Below are 19,265 nucleotides of genomic sequence, written 5' to 3'. Positions count from 1 at the left end.
TAATTTAAATTTTTAGAGCTGTAGATTGATGTTTTGATTGATTAATTAAAATTGATTAATTTTAATAAGAGAATGTATATAACATGATTTATAATAGAAATATAAAATTTAACGAAATATTTCGAGAATAGAATACATCGATGCATTTATGATAGCGAATTTAAAATTATAATACAATGTTATTGAAGAATGAAATAATCGTGAATTATAAAATGGATTAGATAATGAAAAAATTTACGATTAGTTTTTGAAAATAAGAAAAATTCGACTGGTTGTCGATTTAGAATTCTATTGTTTCGAAAAGTTGAGAGACTTCGTTGAAAAGTTATTAAGAATTAAATTGGGAAGTTTCAAATCGTTATGGAAAAATTATTTTCGATTGTGAAGGTTAATTATAATCATTTTTGGTGAATAGATATATCCTCGAAATCCTAATCATTTTCGAGAAAAAAATTGTTAACTGAAAATATAATCTGAGACTTAAAATGGTACCCAAATATTTAAAACACCATAACTTCTGAACGGATTGGACGATTTTAATGTTTAAAAAAGCAAATGGCGCGTATTTTAGTGTAGACTAAGTAGAAATTCTAAAAATATTCGAAAAGTTTTGACTTGACCCCCAAAAATGAGAAAAACCTCATAAAAAATGGTCCAATTTTTAAACGGCCATAACTCCTATAATAGTTAATATATTTTCATGAAACTTTTTTCTGAAGTAGAGCCTATGGATACCTACAAAAAAGTATTAGACAACTTTTTTGTAGGGCATCAAATAAAATTATCAAAAATGAAAAACTAATTTTTAAGAAACATCGAGAGGTGCCGATTTTCGGCGAAAGAAAAATTCTAAATCGTTCTGAAAAAATTATTTTCGGTTGCGAAGGTCAATTCCAAGAATTTTTAGTGAAGAGACATATTTTCGAAATTCTACTCAGTTTCGAGAAAAAAATTCGAGTAGATGATGAAATTTTTAGACGAAATTAAAAAATTTCAAATTATACTAAAAAAATTATATTTAATTACTGTGGGCAATTACAATCATTTTTGTTCATGATACATACCCTCGAAATTCTAACAATTTTCGAGAAAAAAATTGTTTACTGAAAATATAATCTGAGGCCTAAAATGGTACCTGTATGTGAATATTTAAAACACCATAACTTCTGAACGGATTGGACGATTTTAATGTTTAAAAAAGCAACAACGCGTATTTTAGTGTAGAATAAGTAGAAATTCTAACAATATTCGAAAAGTTTTGACTTGACCCCCTAAAATGAGAAAACCACCATAAAAATGGTCCAATTTTCAAACGGCCATAACTCCTATAATAGTGAATGTATTTCAATGAAACTTTTTTCTAAAGTAGAGCTCATAGGTACCTACGAAAAAGTGTTAGACAACTTTTCTGTAGGACGTCAAACAAAATTACTAAAAATCAAAAACGAATATTCAAGAAAAATCGATAGATGGTAGATGCCTTTTTTCGGCGAAATTGAAAAGTTTCAAATCGTTCTGGAAAAATTATTTTCGATTGTGGAGGTCAATTATAATCATTTTTGGTGAATAGACATACTTCAGAAATCCTACTCACTTTCGAGAAAAAAATTGTTTACCGAAAATATAATTTTGAATCTTTAAAAAGTCATAACTTCAAAACGGATTGGACGATTTTAATGTTTAAAAAAGCAAACGACGCGTATTTTAGTGTAGAATAAGTAGAAATTCTACAACTATTCGAAAAGTTTTTCCTTAACACCCTAAAATGAGAAAAACCCTATAAAAGTTTTCCAAATTTTAAACAGCCATAACTCCTATAATAGTGAATATATTTCAATGAAACTTTTTTCTAAAGTAGAGCTCATGGATACCTACAAAAAAGTATTAGACAACTTTTCTATAGAACGTCAAACGAAATTATTAAAAATCAAAAACGAATATTCAAGAAAAATCGACGGGTGCCTTATTTCGGCGAAAAAAAATTCTAAATCGTTCTGAAAAAATTATTATCGGTTGCAGGGGTCAATTATAATCATATTTGGTTAACCGACATACACTTGAAATCCTAACCATTCTCGAGAAAAAAATTCTTTACCGAAAATATAATTTCAGGTTAGAAATGGCAGTCCAAAATTTCTTGCATAACTTTAAAACGTTATAACTTTTGAACGGATTGATGGATTTTAATGTTTCGAAATGCAAATAATTCGTGTTTTTGTGAAAAATATTTAGAAATTCTAACAATATTGAAAAAATTGTTTCTTGACCCCGTAAAATGAGAAAAACCCCATAAAAATAATCTAATTTTTAAACGACCATAGCTTCTATAATAGTGAATGCATTTCAATCAAACTTTTTTCAAAAGTAGATCCCATTTATACTTTCAAAAAAGTATTAAACAACTTTTCTATAGGACGTCAAACGAAATTACTAAAAATGAAAAACGAATATTCAAGAAAAATCGATAGGTGGTAGATGCCTAAATTTTGCGGCGAAATTGAAAAGTTTCAAATCGTTCTGGAAAAATTATTGTCGATTGTTGAGGTCAATTATAATCACTTTTGGTGAATAGATATACTTCCGAAATCCTACTCACTTTCGAGAAAAAAATTGTTTACCGAAAATATAATTTTGAATTTTGAAAACGTCATAACTTCTAAACGGATTGGACGATTTTAATGTTTAAAAAAGCAAACGACGCGTATTTTAGTGTAGAATTACTAGAAATTCTAAAACTATTCGAAAAGTTTTGACTTGTCCCCCAAAATGACAAAAACCCCATAAAAATGGTCCAATTTTTAAACAGCCATAACTCCTATATTAGTTAATATATTTCAATGAAACTTTTTTCTGAAACAGAGCTTATGGATACCTACAAAAAAGTATTAAACAACTTTGCTATAGAACGTCAAACAAAATTACTAAAAATCAAAAACGAATATTCAAGAAAAATCGATAGGTGGTAGATGCCTAAATTTTTCGGCGAAATAGAAAAGTTTCAAATCGTTCTGGAAAAATTATTGTCGATTGTTGAGGTCAATTATAATCATTTTTGGTGAATAGACATACTTCAGAAATCCTACTCACTTTCGAGAAAAAAATTGTTTACCGAAAATATAATTTTGAATTTTGAAAACGTCATAACTTCTAAACGGATTGGACGATTTTAATGTTTAAAAAAGCAAACGACGCGTATTTTAGTGTAGAATTAGTAGAAATTCTAAAACTATTCGAAAAGTTTTTCCTTGATCGCGTAAAATGTTAAAAACTCCATAAAACTGGTCCAATTTTCGAACAGCCATAACTCCTATAATAGTGAATGCATTTCAACGAAACTTTTTTCTAACGTAGAGCTTATGGATACCTACAAAAAAGTATTAGACAACATTTCTGTAGGACGTCAAACAAAATTACTAAAAATCAAAAACGAATATTCAAGAAAAATCGATAGGTGGTAGATGCCTAAATTTTTCGGCGAAATAGAAAAGTTTCAAATCGTTCTGGAAAAATTATTGTCGATTGTTGAGGTCTATTATAATCATTTTTGGTGAATAGACATACTTCAGAAATCCTACTCACTTTCGAGAAAAAAATTGTTTACCGAAAATATAATTTTGAATTTTGAGAACGTCATAACTTCTAAACGGATTGGACGATTTTAATGTTTAAAAAAGCAAACGACGCGTATTTTAGTGTAGAATTAGTAGAAATTCTAAAACTATTCGAAAAGTTTTTCCTTGATCGCGTAAAATGTTAAAAACCCCATAAAACTGGTCCAATTTTCAAACAGCCATAACTCCTATAATAGTGAATGCATTTCAACGAAACTTTTTTCTAAAGTAGAGCTCATGGATACCTACAAAAAAGTATTAGACAACTTTTCTATAGAAAGTCAAACAAAATTACTAAAAATCAAAAACGAATATTCAAGAGAAATCGATAGTTGGTAGATGCCTAAATTCGACAAAATTGAAAAATTTCAAATCATTCCAAAAAAATTATATTTAGTTACAGTGGGCAATTACAATCATTTTTGGTCAACAGACATACCCTCGAAATCCTACTCACTTTCGAGAAAAAAATTCCTTACGAAAAATATAATTTCGAATTTTGAAACGGTCATAACTTCTGAACGGATTGGAGGATTTTAAAGTCTAAAAAAGCAAACAACGCGTATTTTAGTGTAGAATAAATAGAAATTCTAAAAATACTTAAAAAGTTGTTCCTCGACCTCGTAATGTTAGGAAAACCCCATAAGAATGATTCAATTTTCAAACAACCATAACTCCTATAATAGTGAATATATTTCAATGAAACTTTTTTCTAAAATAGTGCTCATTGGTACCTTCAAAAAAGTATTAAACAACTTTTCTATAGAACTTCAAACGAAATTACTAAAAATCGAAAACCAATATTCAACAAAAATCGATGGGCTGCCAAAATTCGACAAAATTCAAAAATTTCAAATCATTCCAAAAAAATTATTTTCTATTGCAGGGGTCAATTACAATAATTTTTGGTCAATACACATACCCTCGAAATCCCACGCACTTTCGAGAAAAAAATTCTCTACTAAAAATATACTCTCTAGCCAGAAATATTTCTATTACTAGCCTGAATCAACAAATTGATATTCTTGATTTTCTAAATCTCCCGTTAAAATTCAACATAAAAAATGGAAAAATTCAGTGCAGTTTTGGACACATTCAGAAAGGCGCCCCCAAACAAGATGTCAGGTACGGCCCTAAGTGTCTCAACCAGTAGTCGGTCCCAACCTTCAAGAGTTTAGTTTACAACCTCGCTATATTTTGGCTACCATAGAATACGTTTCGCGTTAAAATTGAGATCGATTCGGGTATTCAGTAATAGTCCAGCATAATCTCGGAATCGAGGTAGGGAAGAGGTGCACCAATGGGCGTTGAGCGCAGTGAAACCGGTGCACATGCCAGAGGGCATATGGACTCGGTTTACGGTCCGTTCGTTGCCTCCTTGCGATCCTAGTAACGTGGCGCTCTCTGGCGCCTGGTGGGGGAAGCGAAAAGGTACGGTCGGGAATGCCGATGACGCGTATTTTAGTGTAGAATATGTAGAAATTCCAACAATATTCGAAAAGTTTTGACTTGACCCCCTAAAATGAGAAAAACCTCATAAAAAATAGTCCAATTTTTAAACAGCCATAACTTCTATAATAGTGAATGTATTTCAATGAAACTTTTATCTAAAGTAGAGCTCATGGATACCTACAAAAAAGTATTAGACAACTTTTCTGTAGGGCATTAAATAAAATTATCAAAAATGAAAAACTAATTTTTAAGAAACATCGAGAGGTGCATATTTTCGGCGAAAGAAAAATTCTAAATCGTTCTGAAAAAATTATTATCGGTTGCAGGGGTCAATTATAATCATACTTGGTTAACTGACATACACTTGAAATCCTAACCATTCTCGAGAAAAAAATTGTTTACCGAAAATATAATTTCAGGTTAGAAATGGCACCCCAAAATTTCTTGCATAACTTTAAAACGTTATAACTTTTGAACGGATTGATGGATTTTAATGTTTCAAAATGCAAATAATTCGTGTTTTAGTGAAAAATATTTAGAAATTCTAACAATATTTCCAAAATTGTTTCTTTACCCCGTAAAATGAGAAAAACCCCATAAAAATGGTCCAATTTTCAAACAGCCATAACTCCTATAATAGTGAATGCATTTCAACGAAACTTTTTTCTAAAGTAGAGCTCATAGGTACCTACGAAAAAGTATTAGACAACTTTTCTGTAGGACGTCAAACAAAATTACTAAAAATCAAAAACGAATATTCAAGAAAAATCGATAGGTGGTAGATGCCTAAATTTTTCGGCGAAATAGAAAAGTTTCAAATCGTTCTGGAAAAATTATTGTCGATTGTTGAGGTCAATTATAATCATTTTTGGTGAATAGACATACTTCAGAAATCCTACTCACTTTCGAGAAAAAAATTGTTTACCGAAAATATAATTTTGAATTTTGAAAACGTCATAACTTCTAAACGGATTGGACGATTTTAATGTTTAAAAAAGCAAACGACGCGTATTTTAGTGTAAAATAAGTAGAAATTCTAAAAATATTCGAAAAGTTTTGACTTGACCCCCTAAAATGAGAAAAACCCCATAAGAATGATTCAATTTTCAAACAACCATAACTCCTATAATAGTGAATACATTTCAATGAAACTTTTTTCCAAAATAGTGCTCATTTGTACCTTTAAAAAAGTATTAAACTACTTTTTTGTAGGAAGTCAAGCGAAATTACTAAAAATCGAAAACGAATATTCAACAAAAATCGATAGGATGCCTAAATTCGACAAAATTCAAAAATTTCAAATAATTCCAAAAAAATTATTTTCTATTGCTGGGGTCAATTACAATCATTTTTGGTCAATACACATACCCTCGAAATCCCACGCACTTTCGAGAAAAAAATTCTCTACCAAAAATCTACTCTCTAGTCAGAAATATTTCTATTACAAAGCCTGAATCACCAATTTGCTATTCTTGATTTTCTAAATCTCCCATTAAAATTCAATACCCTGTATATGCACCTAAAAAATGAAAAAATTTAGTCACGGACACATTCAGAAAGGCACCCTCAAACAAGGTGTTACGTACGGCCCTAAGTGCCTCAACCAGTAGTGGGTCCCAACCTTCAAGAGTTTAGTTTACAACCTCGCTATATTTTGGCTACCATAGAATACGTTTCGTGTTAAAATTGAGATCGATTCGGGTATTCAGTGATAGTCCAGCATAATCTCGGAATCGAGGTAGGGAAGAGGTGCACCAATGGGCGTTGAGCGCAGTGAAACCGGTGCACATGCCAGAGGGCATATGGACTCGGTTTACGGTCCGTTCGTTGCCTCCTTGCGATCCTAGTAACGTGGCGCTCTCTGGCGCCTGGTGGGGGAAGCGAAAAGGTACGGTCGGGAATGCCGATGACGCGTATTTTAGTGTAGAATATGTAGAAATTCCAACAATATTCGAAAAGTTTTGACTTGACCCCCTAAAATGAGAAAAACCTCATAAAAAATGGTCCAATATTTAAACAGCCATAACTTCTATAATAGTGAATGTATTTCAATGAAACTTTTTTCTGAAGTAGAGCTTATGGATACCTACAAAAAAGTATTAGACAACTTTTTTATAGAAAGTCAAACAAAATTACTAAAAATCAAAAACGAATATTCAAGAAAAATCGACGGGTGCCTTATTTCGGCGAATAAAAATTCTAAATCGTTCTGAAAAAATTATTATCGGTTGCAGGGGTCAATTATAATCATATTTGGTTAACTGACATACACTTGAAATCTTAACCATTCTCGAGAAAAAAACTGTTTACCGAAAATATAATTTGAGGTTAGAAATGGCACCCCAAAATTTCTTGCATAACTTAAAAACGTTATAACTTTTGAACGGATTGATGGATTTTAATGTTTCAAAATGCAAATAATTCGTGTTTTAGTGAAAAATATTTAGAAATTCTAACAATATTTCAAAAATTGTTTCTTGACCCCGTAAAATGAGAAAAACCCCATAAAAATGGTCCAATTTTTAAACGGCCATAGCTCCTATAATAGTGAATGTATTTCAATGAAACTTTTTTCTGAAGTAGAGTTTATGGATACCTACAAAAAAGTATTAGGCAACTTTTCCGTAGGGCGTCAAACAAAATTACTAAAAATCAAAAACGAATATTCAAGAAAAATCGATAGGTGGTAGATGCCTAAATTTTGCGGCGAAATTGAAAAGTTTCAAATCGTTCTGGAAAAATTATTGTCGATTGTTAAGGTTATTTATAATCATTTTTGGTGAATAGACATACTTCCGAAATCCTACTCACTTTCGAGAAAAAAATTATTTACCGAAAATATAATTTTGAATCTTTAAAAAGTCATAACTTCTGAACGGATTGGACGATTTTAATGTTTGAAAAAGCAAACGACGCGTATTTTAGTGTAGAATTAGTAGAAATTCTAAAACTATTCGAAAAGTTTTTCCTTGATCGCGTAAAATGTTAAAAACCCCATAAAACTGGTCCAATTTTCAAACGGCCATAACTCCTATAATAGTGAATGTATTTCAATGAAACTTTTTTCTAAAGTAGAGCTCATAGGTACCTACGAAAAAGAATTAGACAACTTTTCTGTAGGACGTCAAACAAAATTACTAAAAATCGAAAACGAATATTCAAGAAAAATCGATAGATGGTAGATGCCTTTTTTCGGCGAAATTGAAAAGTTTCAAATCGTTCTGGAAAAATTATTGTCGATTGTTGAGGTCAATTATAATCATTTTTGGTGAATAGACATACTCCCGAAATCCTACTCACTTTCGATAAAAAAATTGTTTACCAAAAATATAATTTCGAATTTTGAAAACGTCATAACTTCTGAACGGATTGGACGATTGTAATGTTTAAAAAAGCAAACAACGCGTATTTTAGTGTAGAATAAATGGAAATTCTAACAATATTCGAAAAGTTGTGATTTGACCCCCCAAAAAGAGAAAAACCACATAAAAAATGGTCCAATTTTTAAACGGCCATAACTCCTATAATAGTGAATGTATTTCAATGAAACTTTTTTGTGAAGTAGAGTCCATGGGTACCTACAAAAAAGTATTAGACAACTTTTCTATAAGACGTCAAACGAAATTACTAAAATTCAAAAACGAATATTCAAGAAAAATCGATAGGTGGTAGATGCTTAAATTTTTCGGCGAAATAGAAAAGTATCAAATCGTTTTGGAAAAATTATTTTCGATTGTGGAGGTCAATTACAATCATTTTTGGTGAATAGACATACTTCCGAAATCCTACTCACTTTCGAGAAAAAAATTGTTTACCAAAAATATAATTTCGAATTTTGAAAACGTCATAACTTCTGAACGGATCGGACGATTTTAATGTTTAAAAAAGCAAACAACGCGTATTTTAGTGTAGAATAAATAGAAATTCTAAAAATATTCGAAACGTTTTGACTTGACCCCCTAAAATGAGAAAACCCCCATAAAAATGGTCCAATTTTCAAATGGCCATAACTACTACAATAGTGAATGCATTTCAACGAAACTTTTTTCTAAAGTAGAGCTCATGGATACCTACAAAAAAGTATTAGACAACTTTTCTATAGAAAGTCAAACAAAATTACTAAAAATCAAAAACGAATATTCAAGAGAAATCGATAGTTGGTAGATGCCTAAATTCGACAAAATTGAAAAATTTCAAATCATTCCAAAAAAATTATATTTAGTTACAGTGGGCAATTACAATCATTTTTGGTCAACAGACATACCCTCGAAATCCTACCCACTTTCGAGAAAAAAATTCGAATAAGTGCTGAATATTTTGGGTGAAAAAAAAAACTTTCAAATTGTCTTGAAAAAATTAATTTTAGTTGCAAGGGTCAATTACAATCATTTTTGGTCATTATACATACCCTCGAAATCCTACTCACTTTCGAGAAAAAAATTCCTTACCAAAAATATAATTTCGAATTTTGAAACGGTCATAACTTCTGAACGGATTGGACGATTTTAAAGTTTAAAAAAGCAAACAACGCGTATTTTAGTGTAGAATAAGTAGAAATTCTAAAAATACTTAAAAAGTTGGTCCTCGACCTCGTAATGTTGGAAAAACTCCATAAAAATGATTCAATTTTCAAACAACCATAACTCCTATAATAGTGAATACATTTCAATGAAACTTTTTTCCAAAATAGTGCTCATTGGTACCTTTAAAAAAGTATTAAACAACTTTTCTATAGAACTTCAAACGAAATTACTAAAAATCGAAAACGAATATTCAACAAAAATCGATAAGATGCCTAAATTCGACAAAATTCAAAAATTTCAAATCATTCCAAAAAAATTATTGTCTATTGCAGGGGTCAATTACAATCATTTTTGGTCAATACACATACCCTCGAAATCTCACGCACTTTCGAGAAAAAAATTCTCTACCAAAAATCTACTCTCTAGTCAGAAATATTTCTATTACAAAGCCTGAATCACCAATTTGCTATTCTTGATTTTCTAAATCTCCCATTAAAATTCAATACCCTGTATATGCACCTAAAAAATGAAAAAATTTAGTCACGGACACATTCAGAAAGGCACCCTCAAACAAGGTGTTACGTACGGCCCTAAGTGCCTCAACCAGTAGTGGGTCCCAACCTTCAAGAGTTTAGTTTACAACCTCGCTATATTTTGGCTACCATAGAATACATTTCGCGTTAAAATTGAGATCGATTCGGGTATTCAGTAATAGTCCAGCATAATCTCGGAATCGTGGTAGGGAAGAGGTGCACCAATGGGCGTTGAGCGCAGTGAAACCGGTGCACATGCCAGAGGGCATATGGACTCGGTTTACGGTCCGTTCGTTGCCTCCTTGCGATCCTAGTAACGTGGCGCTCTCTGGCGCCTGGTGGGGGAAGCGAAAAGGTACGGTCGGGAATGCCGATGACGCGTATTTTAGTGTAGAATATGTAGAAATTCCAACAATATTCGAAAAGTTTTGACTTGACCCCCTAAAATGAGAAAAACCTCATAAAAAATAGTCCAATTTTTAAACAGCCATAACTTCTATAATAGTGAATGTATTTCAATGAAACTTTTTTCTAAAGTAGAGCTTATGGATACCTACAAAAAAGTATTACACAACTTTTTTATAGAAAGTCAAACAAAATTACTAAAAATCAAAAACGAATATTCAAGAAAAATCGACGGGTGCCTTATTTCGGCGAATAAAAATTCTAAATCGTTCTGAAAAAATTATTATCGGTTGCAGGGGTCAATTATAATCATATTTGGTTAACTGACATACACTTGAAATCTTAACCATTCTCGAGAAAAAAATTGTTTACCGAAAATATAATTTGAGGTTAGAAATGGCACCCCAAAATTTCTTGCATAAGTTTAAAACGTTATAACTTTTGAACGGATTGATGGATTTTAATGTTTCAAAATGCAAATAATTCGTGTTTTAGTGAAAAATATTTAGAAATTCTAACAATATTTCCAAAATTGTTTCTTTACCCCGTAAAATGAGAAAAACCCCATAAAAATGGTCCAATTTTTAAACGGCCATAGCTCCTATAATAGTGAATGTATTTCAATGAAACTTTTTTCTGAAGTAGAGTTTATGGATACCTACAAAAAAGTATTAGGCAACTTTTCCGTAGGGCGTCAAACAAAATTACTAAAAATCAAAAACGAATATTCAAGAAAAATCGATAGATGGTAGATGCCTAAATTTTGCGGCGAAATTGAAAAGTTTCAAATCGTTCTGGAAAAATTATTGTCGATTGTTAAGGTTATTTATAATCATTTTTGGTGAATAGACATACTTCCGAAATCCTACTCACTTTCGAGAAAAAAATTATTTACCGAAAATATAATTTTGAATCTTTAAAAAGTCATAACTTCTGAACGGATTGGACGATTTTAATGTTTAAAAAAGCGAACGACGCGTATTTTAGTGTAGAATTAGTAGAAATTCTAAAACTATTCGAAAAGTTTTTCCTTGATCGCGTAAAATGTTAAAAACCCCATAAAACTGGTCCAATTTTCAAACAGCCATAACTCCTATAATAGTGAATGCATTTCAACGAAACTTTTTTCTAAAGTAGAGCTCATGGATACCTACAAAAAAGTATTAGACAACTTTTTTATAGAAAGTCAAATAAAATTACTAAAAATCAAAAACGAATATTCAAGAAAAATCGATAGTTGGTAGATGCCTAAATTCGACAAAATTGAAAAATTTCAAATCATTCCAAAAAAATTATATTTAATTACAGTGGGCAATTACAATCATTTTTGGTCAACAGACATACCCTTGAAATCCTACTCACTTTCGAGAAAAAAATTCCTTACCAAAAATATAATTTCGAATTTTGAAACGGTCATAACCTCTGAACGGATTGGACGATTTTAATGTTTAAAAAAGCGAACGACGCGTATTTTAGTGTAGATTAAATAGGAATTCTAAAAATACTTAAATAGTTGTTCCTCGACCTCGTAATGTTAGAAAAACTCCATAAAAATGATTCAATTTTCAAACAACCATAACTCCTATAATAGTGAATACATTTCAATGAAACTTTTTTCCAAAATAGTGCTCATTTGTACCTTTAAAAAAGTATTAAACTACTTTTTTGTAGGAAGTCAAGCGAAATTACTAAAAATCGAAAACGAATATTCAACAAAAATCGATAGGATGCCTAAATTCGACAAAATTCAAAAATTTCAAATAATTCCAAAAAAATTATTTTCTATTGCTGGGGTCAATTACAATCATTTTTGGTCAATACACATACCCTCGAAATCCCACGCACTTTCGAGAAAAAAATTCTCTACCAAAAATCTACTCTCTAGCCAGAAATATTTCTATTACAAAGCCTGAATCACCAATTTGCTATTCTTGATTTTCTAAATCTCCCGTTAAAATTCAACATAAAAAATGGAAAAATTCAGTGCAGTTTTGGACACATTCGGAAAGGCGCCCCCAAACAAGATGTCACGTACGGCCCTAAGTGCCTCAACCAGTAGTGGGTCCCAACCTTCAAGAGTTTAGTTTACAACCTCGCTATATTTTGGCTACCATAGAATACGTTTCGCGTTAAAATTGAGATCGATTCGGGTATTCAGTAATAGTCCAGCATAATCTCGGAATCGAGGTAGGGAAGAGGTGCACCAATGGGCGTTGAGCGCAGTGAAACCGGTGCACATGCCAGAGGGCATATGGACTCGGTTTACGGTCCGTTCGTTGCCTCCTTGCGATCCTAGTAACGTGGCGCTCTCTGGCGCCTGGTGGGCGAAGCGAAAAGGAACGGTCGGGAATGCCGATGATGCGCGGTCAGCGGGCTGCTGGATCAGTGCTAGTGCTCGATGCGAGGCGAGTGTGTACGGTGGTGCACGGTCGTTTCGCGCAGACTGTTTTCGTTCCGTCGGTTCGTCGAAGCGCGCTCGCACCGCTCGCCGCGGCAGTGTACCTGCGTGTCGAGTGTCGCGTAGAGCAGGGTTGCACGTACGACGCGACGCGAATAATCGTGAGACGAGTCGGGGGTGAGAAGTCAGTCGAAAGTATCGCGAGTGGCGACGAGTGAAGCGTAGGGCAGGGTGGCTCGCCACCAGCCAACTAGGCATAAAGGGCAAGAGAAATGGGCCGGTCCGTACTTACGTGATAGGAGGTGCATGAGCGCGCGCGCGCTCGCACTTGCTCGCGTGTGTACGTGCGTGTGTCGTCGCTGCGCGAGTGTGTACGTGAGAAAGGGATGAGCAAGGGTGAGGAATAGCTTGTCCCGTTATTTTTCGAGCGAACAGAGCGACAGAATCACGCAAGATGACAGCGAGATACGTCTTCGTCACGCTGGTGAACGCAGCTTTCCTCTGCCTCGCGTCGACCATACTCTCGGAGTCGGCCGGAGCCTCTTGCAAGTGGCTGTCCGAGGGTGGCAACGATACGCGCTCCGCGGACTGCACCCTCAGGGTGCTGGACCCTGTCGCGATCGCGAGCCTCGTGCCATCGCTCGACGGGGCGGTGAAGCTACGGATACGGTGCAGCGACGTCCACCACTTCGAGAGCAGCCTGAACGCGCAGAGCTGGCAACGGCTGACCAGTCTGCACGAGCTCCACGTGCACGGCTGCAAGGTGCTGCGTGTGCCGGAGGGCGCGTTCCAACCGCTCCTCGAGCTCAAGAAACTGACCGTGCAGACGTTCAACGGCGCATGGGGCGCCAGCCGCGTCATCGAGTTCGCCCCGGACTCGCTGCTCGGTCTGCGGGACCTGCACACCCTGGAGGTCGTCGAGAGCAACTTGCAGGCGCTGCCGGTCGGCCTGCTGTGCGGTCTGGACAACCTGCAGACGCTGAACCTGAGCGGGAACCGCTTGAACGACACCAACGACATCGGGCTGTATCGACGGGACGTCGCCAGCGACGGTCACGGTGACCCCTGTCGCGCGGACATTCGAGTCCTGGACCTGTCGCGTAACGAGATCGAACGACTGCCGGACAACAGCCCCGTAGTCGGTCTGCGGCAGCTCCAAGAGCTGCACCTGCAGCGCAACGCGATCGTGGAGATCAGTAGCGAGGCGCTCGCCGGCCTGACCGTGTTGCGCACCTTCAACGCGAGCTACAACTCGCTGGACGCGCTGCCCGAGGGGCTGTTCGCCAGCACGAGGGACCTCCGCGAGATCCACCTGGCGTACAACGGCCTGCGCGACCTGCCCAAGGGCATATTCACTCAACTGGAGCAGCTGCTGGTCCTGAATCTCGCTGGCAACCGACTGGGCAGCGACCGCGTGGACGAGACCACGTTCCTCGGCCTGATTCGCCTGATCGTCCTCGATCTGTCCTTCAACGCGCTCACGCGCATCGACGCGCGGACCTTCAAGGACCTCTTCTTCCTGCAGATCCTCGATCTGAGGAACAACACGATAGACCGGATCGAGAGCAACGCCTTCCTGCCGCTGTACAACCTGCACACCCTCGAGCTGTCCGACAACAAGCTCCACACCGTGGGAGCGCAGCTTTTCAACGGTCTGTTCGTGCTGAACCGGCTCACGCTGTCCTGCAACGTTATCGCGAGCATCGACCCGCTGGCGTTCCGCAACTGCTCCGATCTGAAGGAGCTGGACCTCAGCGGCAACGAGCTCACCTCTGTGCCCGACGCGCTGCGCGACTTAGCCTTCTTGAAGACCCTCGATCTCGGCGAGAACCGGATCAACGACTTCCACAACGGCTCGTTCCGCAATCTCCATCAGCTGACGGGGCTGAGACTGATCGGGAACGACATCGGGAACCTGTCGCGCGGCATGCTCTGGGACCTACCGAACCTGCAGATCCTCAATCTCGCCAGGAACAAGGTGCAGCACGTCGAGAGGCACGCGTTCGAGAGGAACGAACGCCTCGAGGCGATACGGCTCGACGGCAACTTTCTGTCGGACATAAACGGCGTGTTCACCAGTATCGCCAGCCTGCTTCTGCTGAACCTCTCGGAGAACCACATCGAGTGGTTCGATTACGCTTTCATACCGGGGAACTTGAAGTGGCTGGACATACACGGCAACTTCATCGAGAGTCTGGGGAACTACTACGAGATCCGCGACTCGAAGGTGAAAACGTTGGACGCCAGTCACAACCGCATCACGGAGCTGTCGCCGCTGTCTGTGCCCGACAGCGTCGAGTTGCTGTTCATAAACAACAACTACATCAGCGTCGTTCGGCCCAAGACCTTCGCGGACAAGGTGAACTTGACCAGAGTGGACATGTACGCGAACATGATCGAGACGATGGAGCTGACGTCGTTGCTGCTCACCAAGGTCCCCGAGGACAAGCCACTGCCAGAGTTCTACATCGGTGGTAACCCGTTTAACTGCAACTGCTCGATGGACTGGCTGCCGGCGATCAACAATCAAACGTCGACGAGAGAATACCCGCGCATCATGGACTTGGACAACGTGATGTGCCGTACTTCCGGGCCACGTGGCGTCGCCATAGTGTCCGCCTCTACGGCGCGGTCGGAGCAGTTCCTCTGCCGCTACGAGGCCCACTGTTTCGCCCTCTGTCATTGCTGTGATTTCGACGCGTGTGACTGTGAGATGACCTGCCCCGCCGGCTGCAAGTGCTACAACGACCGGACGTGGAAGACGAACGCGGTGGACTGCTCGGGCCTAGAGGTCGAGGAGATACCCCGTCGCATACCGATGGACGCGACGGAGGTTTACCTGGACGGTAACGTGTTACGCGAGTTGCAGAACCACGTGTTCATCGGCCGCAAGAACATGGTGGTTCTGTACGTGAACGCCAGCGGCATCGAGTCGATACAGAACCGCACGTTCAACGGTTTGAACAACCTCCAGATCCTTCATCTCGAGGACAATCGGATACGCGAGCTCAAGGGGTTCGAGTTCGAGCGTTTGTCCCACTTGCGCGAGCTCTACCTGCAGAATAACGTGATCGGTTTCATCGGTAATCTGACATTTCTGCCGCTACGGTCGCTGGAGATCCTCAGACTGAGCGGCAACCGGTTGGTGACCTTCCCGGTCTGGCAGGTCACGCTGAACGCGCGACTGGTCGAGCTGTCCCTGGGCGGCAACCCCTGGTCCTGTCGGTGCAAGTTCTTGCAGGAGCTGTCCTCCTGGGTGTCCGACAACGCGCACAAAGTAGTAGACGCGAGCGACGTGTGGTGCTACTACGGCGGCGAGACGCGGCCCGCGTACCGACGGCGGCTGAACGTCAACGAGACGGTCTGTTCCGATTACTTCTCGCAGGGCGGCGTGATCGAGAGCATCATGGTGTCGGACTACCTGCCACTGGTCGCCGCGACGTTGTCCGCGGTGCTCGTGCTCCTGGTTATAATCGTTCTCGCGTTCATATTCCGCGAGCCTGTCGGCGCGTGGGCGTACTCGAAGTACGGACTACGGTTCTTGCGCGCGAAACCGGGCAAATCGTCGGTGACGGCGACGATGCCGTCGGCCGCGGCGATGCCCGCGTGCTGCGACGGCGACCGCGACCGCGACCGCGACCGCCTCTACGACTGCTACGTCTGCTACAGCCCGAACGACGAGGACTTCGTGCTCCACTCGCTGGCCGTGGAGCTCGAGCACGGCAGCGCGGCCGTGCGCCTCTGTCTGCACCACCGCGACCTGTCGTGCGTGCTGCGCGCATCCGCCCTCGCGCCGATCGTCCTCGAGGCGATCGACGCGTCCCGCCGCGTCCTCATCGTCCTCACCCGTAACTTCCTGCAAACCGAGTGGTCGCGATTCGAGTTCCGCGCGGCGCTGCACGAGGCGCTGCGCAGAAGGGCGGCGCAGCTGGTCGTGGTGCAGGCGGGCCACGCGTGCCCCGAGCTGGAGCGGGACCCCGAGCTGCGACCGTACCTCCGTACGGCCGCGGCGATATTGACGTGGGGCGAGAAGAGGTTCTGGGAACGCCTGCGACACGCGATACCGCCCGCGAACATGGCGGACATATCCATGGAGAGGAAGTCGTCGCCGCTGGTCTACAAGCGCAACATCAACACGTACACGCTGGACGGCGTGGCCAGCGAGAAGACGAGCATGTCGACGCTGCGGGCGCAGGACCGACAGCGCTCCTTCTTCAAGGACCCCTCGCCAACGACCGCGCTCATGCTGCAACACGCGCCGCCCGCCTACTCGTGCGGCACGGTCTCCATGCCGCAACAGCCGCCGCCGCCTTCGTCGCCGCAGCCCAGGCTGACCGTCAATCACGCCTACCGGGACGCGGTCACCGTTCCAGGTGGCAATCTCATCGCCACCAACACCACGGTGAGTAGCGGCAGCAGCGAGGATCACAGGAGACCGCTGTCAGAGCACATATACTCCTCCATCGACTCGGACTACTCCACGCTGGAGAGGACCGCCTGGAGACAGCAACAACCGCCGCCCCCGCCGCCCCCGCCGTCCTCCGGACAGGCCTATCTCGTCTAGCTCCCAGTGAACTCACATTTTCTCACGGAAACAGAGTTGGTTGTGGTTTTATCCAGATAACCAATAACGTGTTTGCTTAGATTCCTGCCGCGCGGAGTCGACACGTGCATTCGAATCGATCAACAAACTCGACAGATATCAGGGTACGAATGTAGATTTACTTTTTGGGTTTCATTTGGAATTCAAGGTTTTTTAAAAGTGCTGTTTTTAACGAGTTTACTGCCTGGGTTAAAATCGTATATTTTGTAAGCTACATAACCTGAAATTTGTTTTATAATTTGTTTTGGTGATCTTGTTAAGATTCATTCGAATTTAGTTCCATCGACAACTTGAGAGTTCATTTTGCTAGTATCAGAATGGTGAATGTTGTTATTTATACAGGGTGTATTTTCATGGGAGATTCTAGAGGCCAAAATAAGACGGAAATCAAGCATACTAATTTGTTGATTCAGGCTTCAATAGACACATTTCTGACTACTGAGTATATTTTTGGTAAAGAATTTTTTTTCTCGAAAGTGCGTAGGATTTCGGGGGTATGTGTATTGACGAAAAGTGATTCTAATTGACCCCTGCAATAGAAAAGAATTTTTTTGGAATGATTTGAAATTTTTGAATTTTGTCGAAAAATTTGTCCATTTTACTGAATTTTTTTCTCGAAAGTGTGAAGAAATTCGAAGGAATACGTACTCACCAAAAATGATTGCCATTGACCCCTGCAACCAAAAATAATTTTTTTAGAATGATTTGAAATTTTTGAATTTTGTCAAAAAATTTGACTTCTTTTCTGAATTTTTTTCTCGAAAGTGTGTAGGATTTCGGGGGTATGTCTAATGACCAAAAATGATTGTAATTGACCCCTGCAATAGAAAAGAATTTTTTTAGAATGATTGGAAATTTTTGAATTTTCTCGAAAAATTTGTCCACTTTTCTGAATTTTTTTCTCGAAAGTGTGAAGGATTTCGGGGGTATGTCTAATGACCAAAAATGATTGTAATTGACCCCTGCAATAGAAAAGAATTTTTTTGGATTGATTTGAAATTTTTGAATTTGGTCGCAAAAATTTGTCCACGTTACTGAATTTTTATCTCGAAAGTGTGAAGGATTTCGGGGGTATGTCTAATGACCAAAAATGATTGTAATTGACCCCTGCAATAGAAAATAATTTTTTTAGAATGATTTGAAATTTTTGAATTTTGTCGAAAAATTTGTCCATTTTACTGAATTTTTTTCTCGAAAATGGGTAGGATTTCGGGGGTATGTGTAATGACCAAAAATAATTGTAATTGACCCCTGCAATAGAAAATAATTTTTTTAGAATGATTTGAAATTTTTGAATTTTGTCGAAAAATTTGTCCACTTTTCTGAATTTTTTTCTCGAAAATGGGTAGGATTTCGGGGGTATGTGTAATGACCAAAAATAATTGTAATTGACCCCTGCAATAGAAAAGAATTTTTTTAGAATGATTTGAAATTTTTGAATTTTCTCGAAAAATTTGTCCATCTTTCTGAATTTTTTTCTCGGAAGTGTGTAGGAATTCGGGGGTATGTCTAATGACCAAAAATGATTGTAATTGACCCCTGCAATAGAAAATAATTTTTTTGGAAAGATTTGAAATTTTTGAATTTTCTCGAAAAATTTGTCCATTTTACTGAATTTTTTTCTCGAAAGTGTGTAGGAATTCGGGAGTATGTCTAATGACCAAAAATGATTGTAATTGACCCCTGCAATAGAAAAGAATTTTTTTAGAATGATTTGAAATTTTTGAATTTTGTCAAAAA

At 38.8% G+C, this 19,265-nt stretch overlaps 1 protein-coding gene across 1 annotated transcript; it reads left to right on the top strand.

The window, feature by feature from the left end:
* The first annotated feature begins 13,376 nt into the window (after window positions 1-13,376).
* On the top strand, window positions 13,377-17,498 carry Toll-7 (Toll-like receptor 7). Its single transcript, XM_076779843.1, has one exon. The coding sequence runs from the start codon at window positions 13,377-13,379 to the stop codon at window positions 17,484-17,486; it is 4,110 nt and encodes a 1,369-aa protein (XP_076635958.1). The 3' UTR covers window positions 17,487-17,498.
* The last annotated feature ends 1,767 nt before the right edge of the window (window positions 17,499-19,265 follow it).

The sequence above is a fragment of the Colletes latitarsis genome, chromosome 12, assembly GCF_051014445.1.
Source record: "Colletes latitarsis isolate SP2378_abdomen chromosome 12, iyColLati1, whole genome shotgun sequence".
NCBI lineage: Eukaryota > Metazoa > Arthropoda > Insecta > Hymenoptera > Colletidae > Colletes > Colletes latitarsis.
This window is presented reverse-complemented; position numbering and strand designations above follow the sequence as displayed.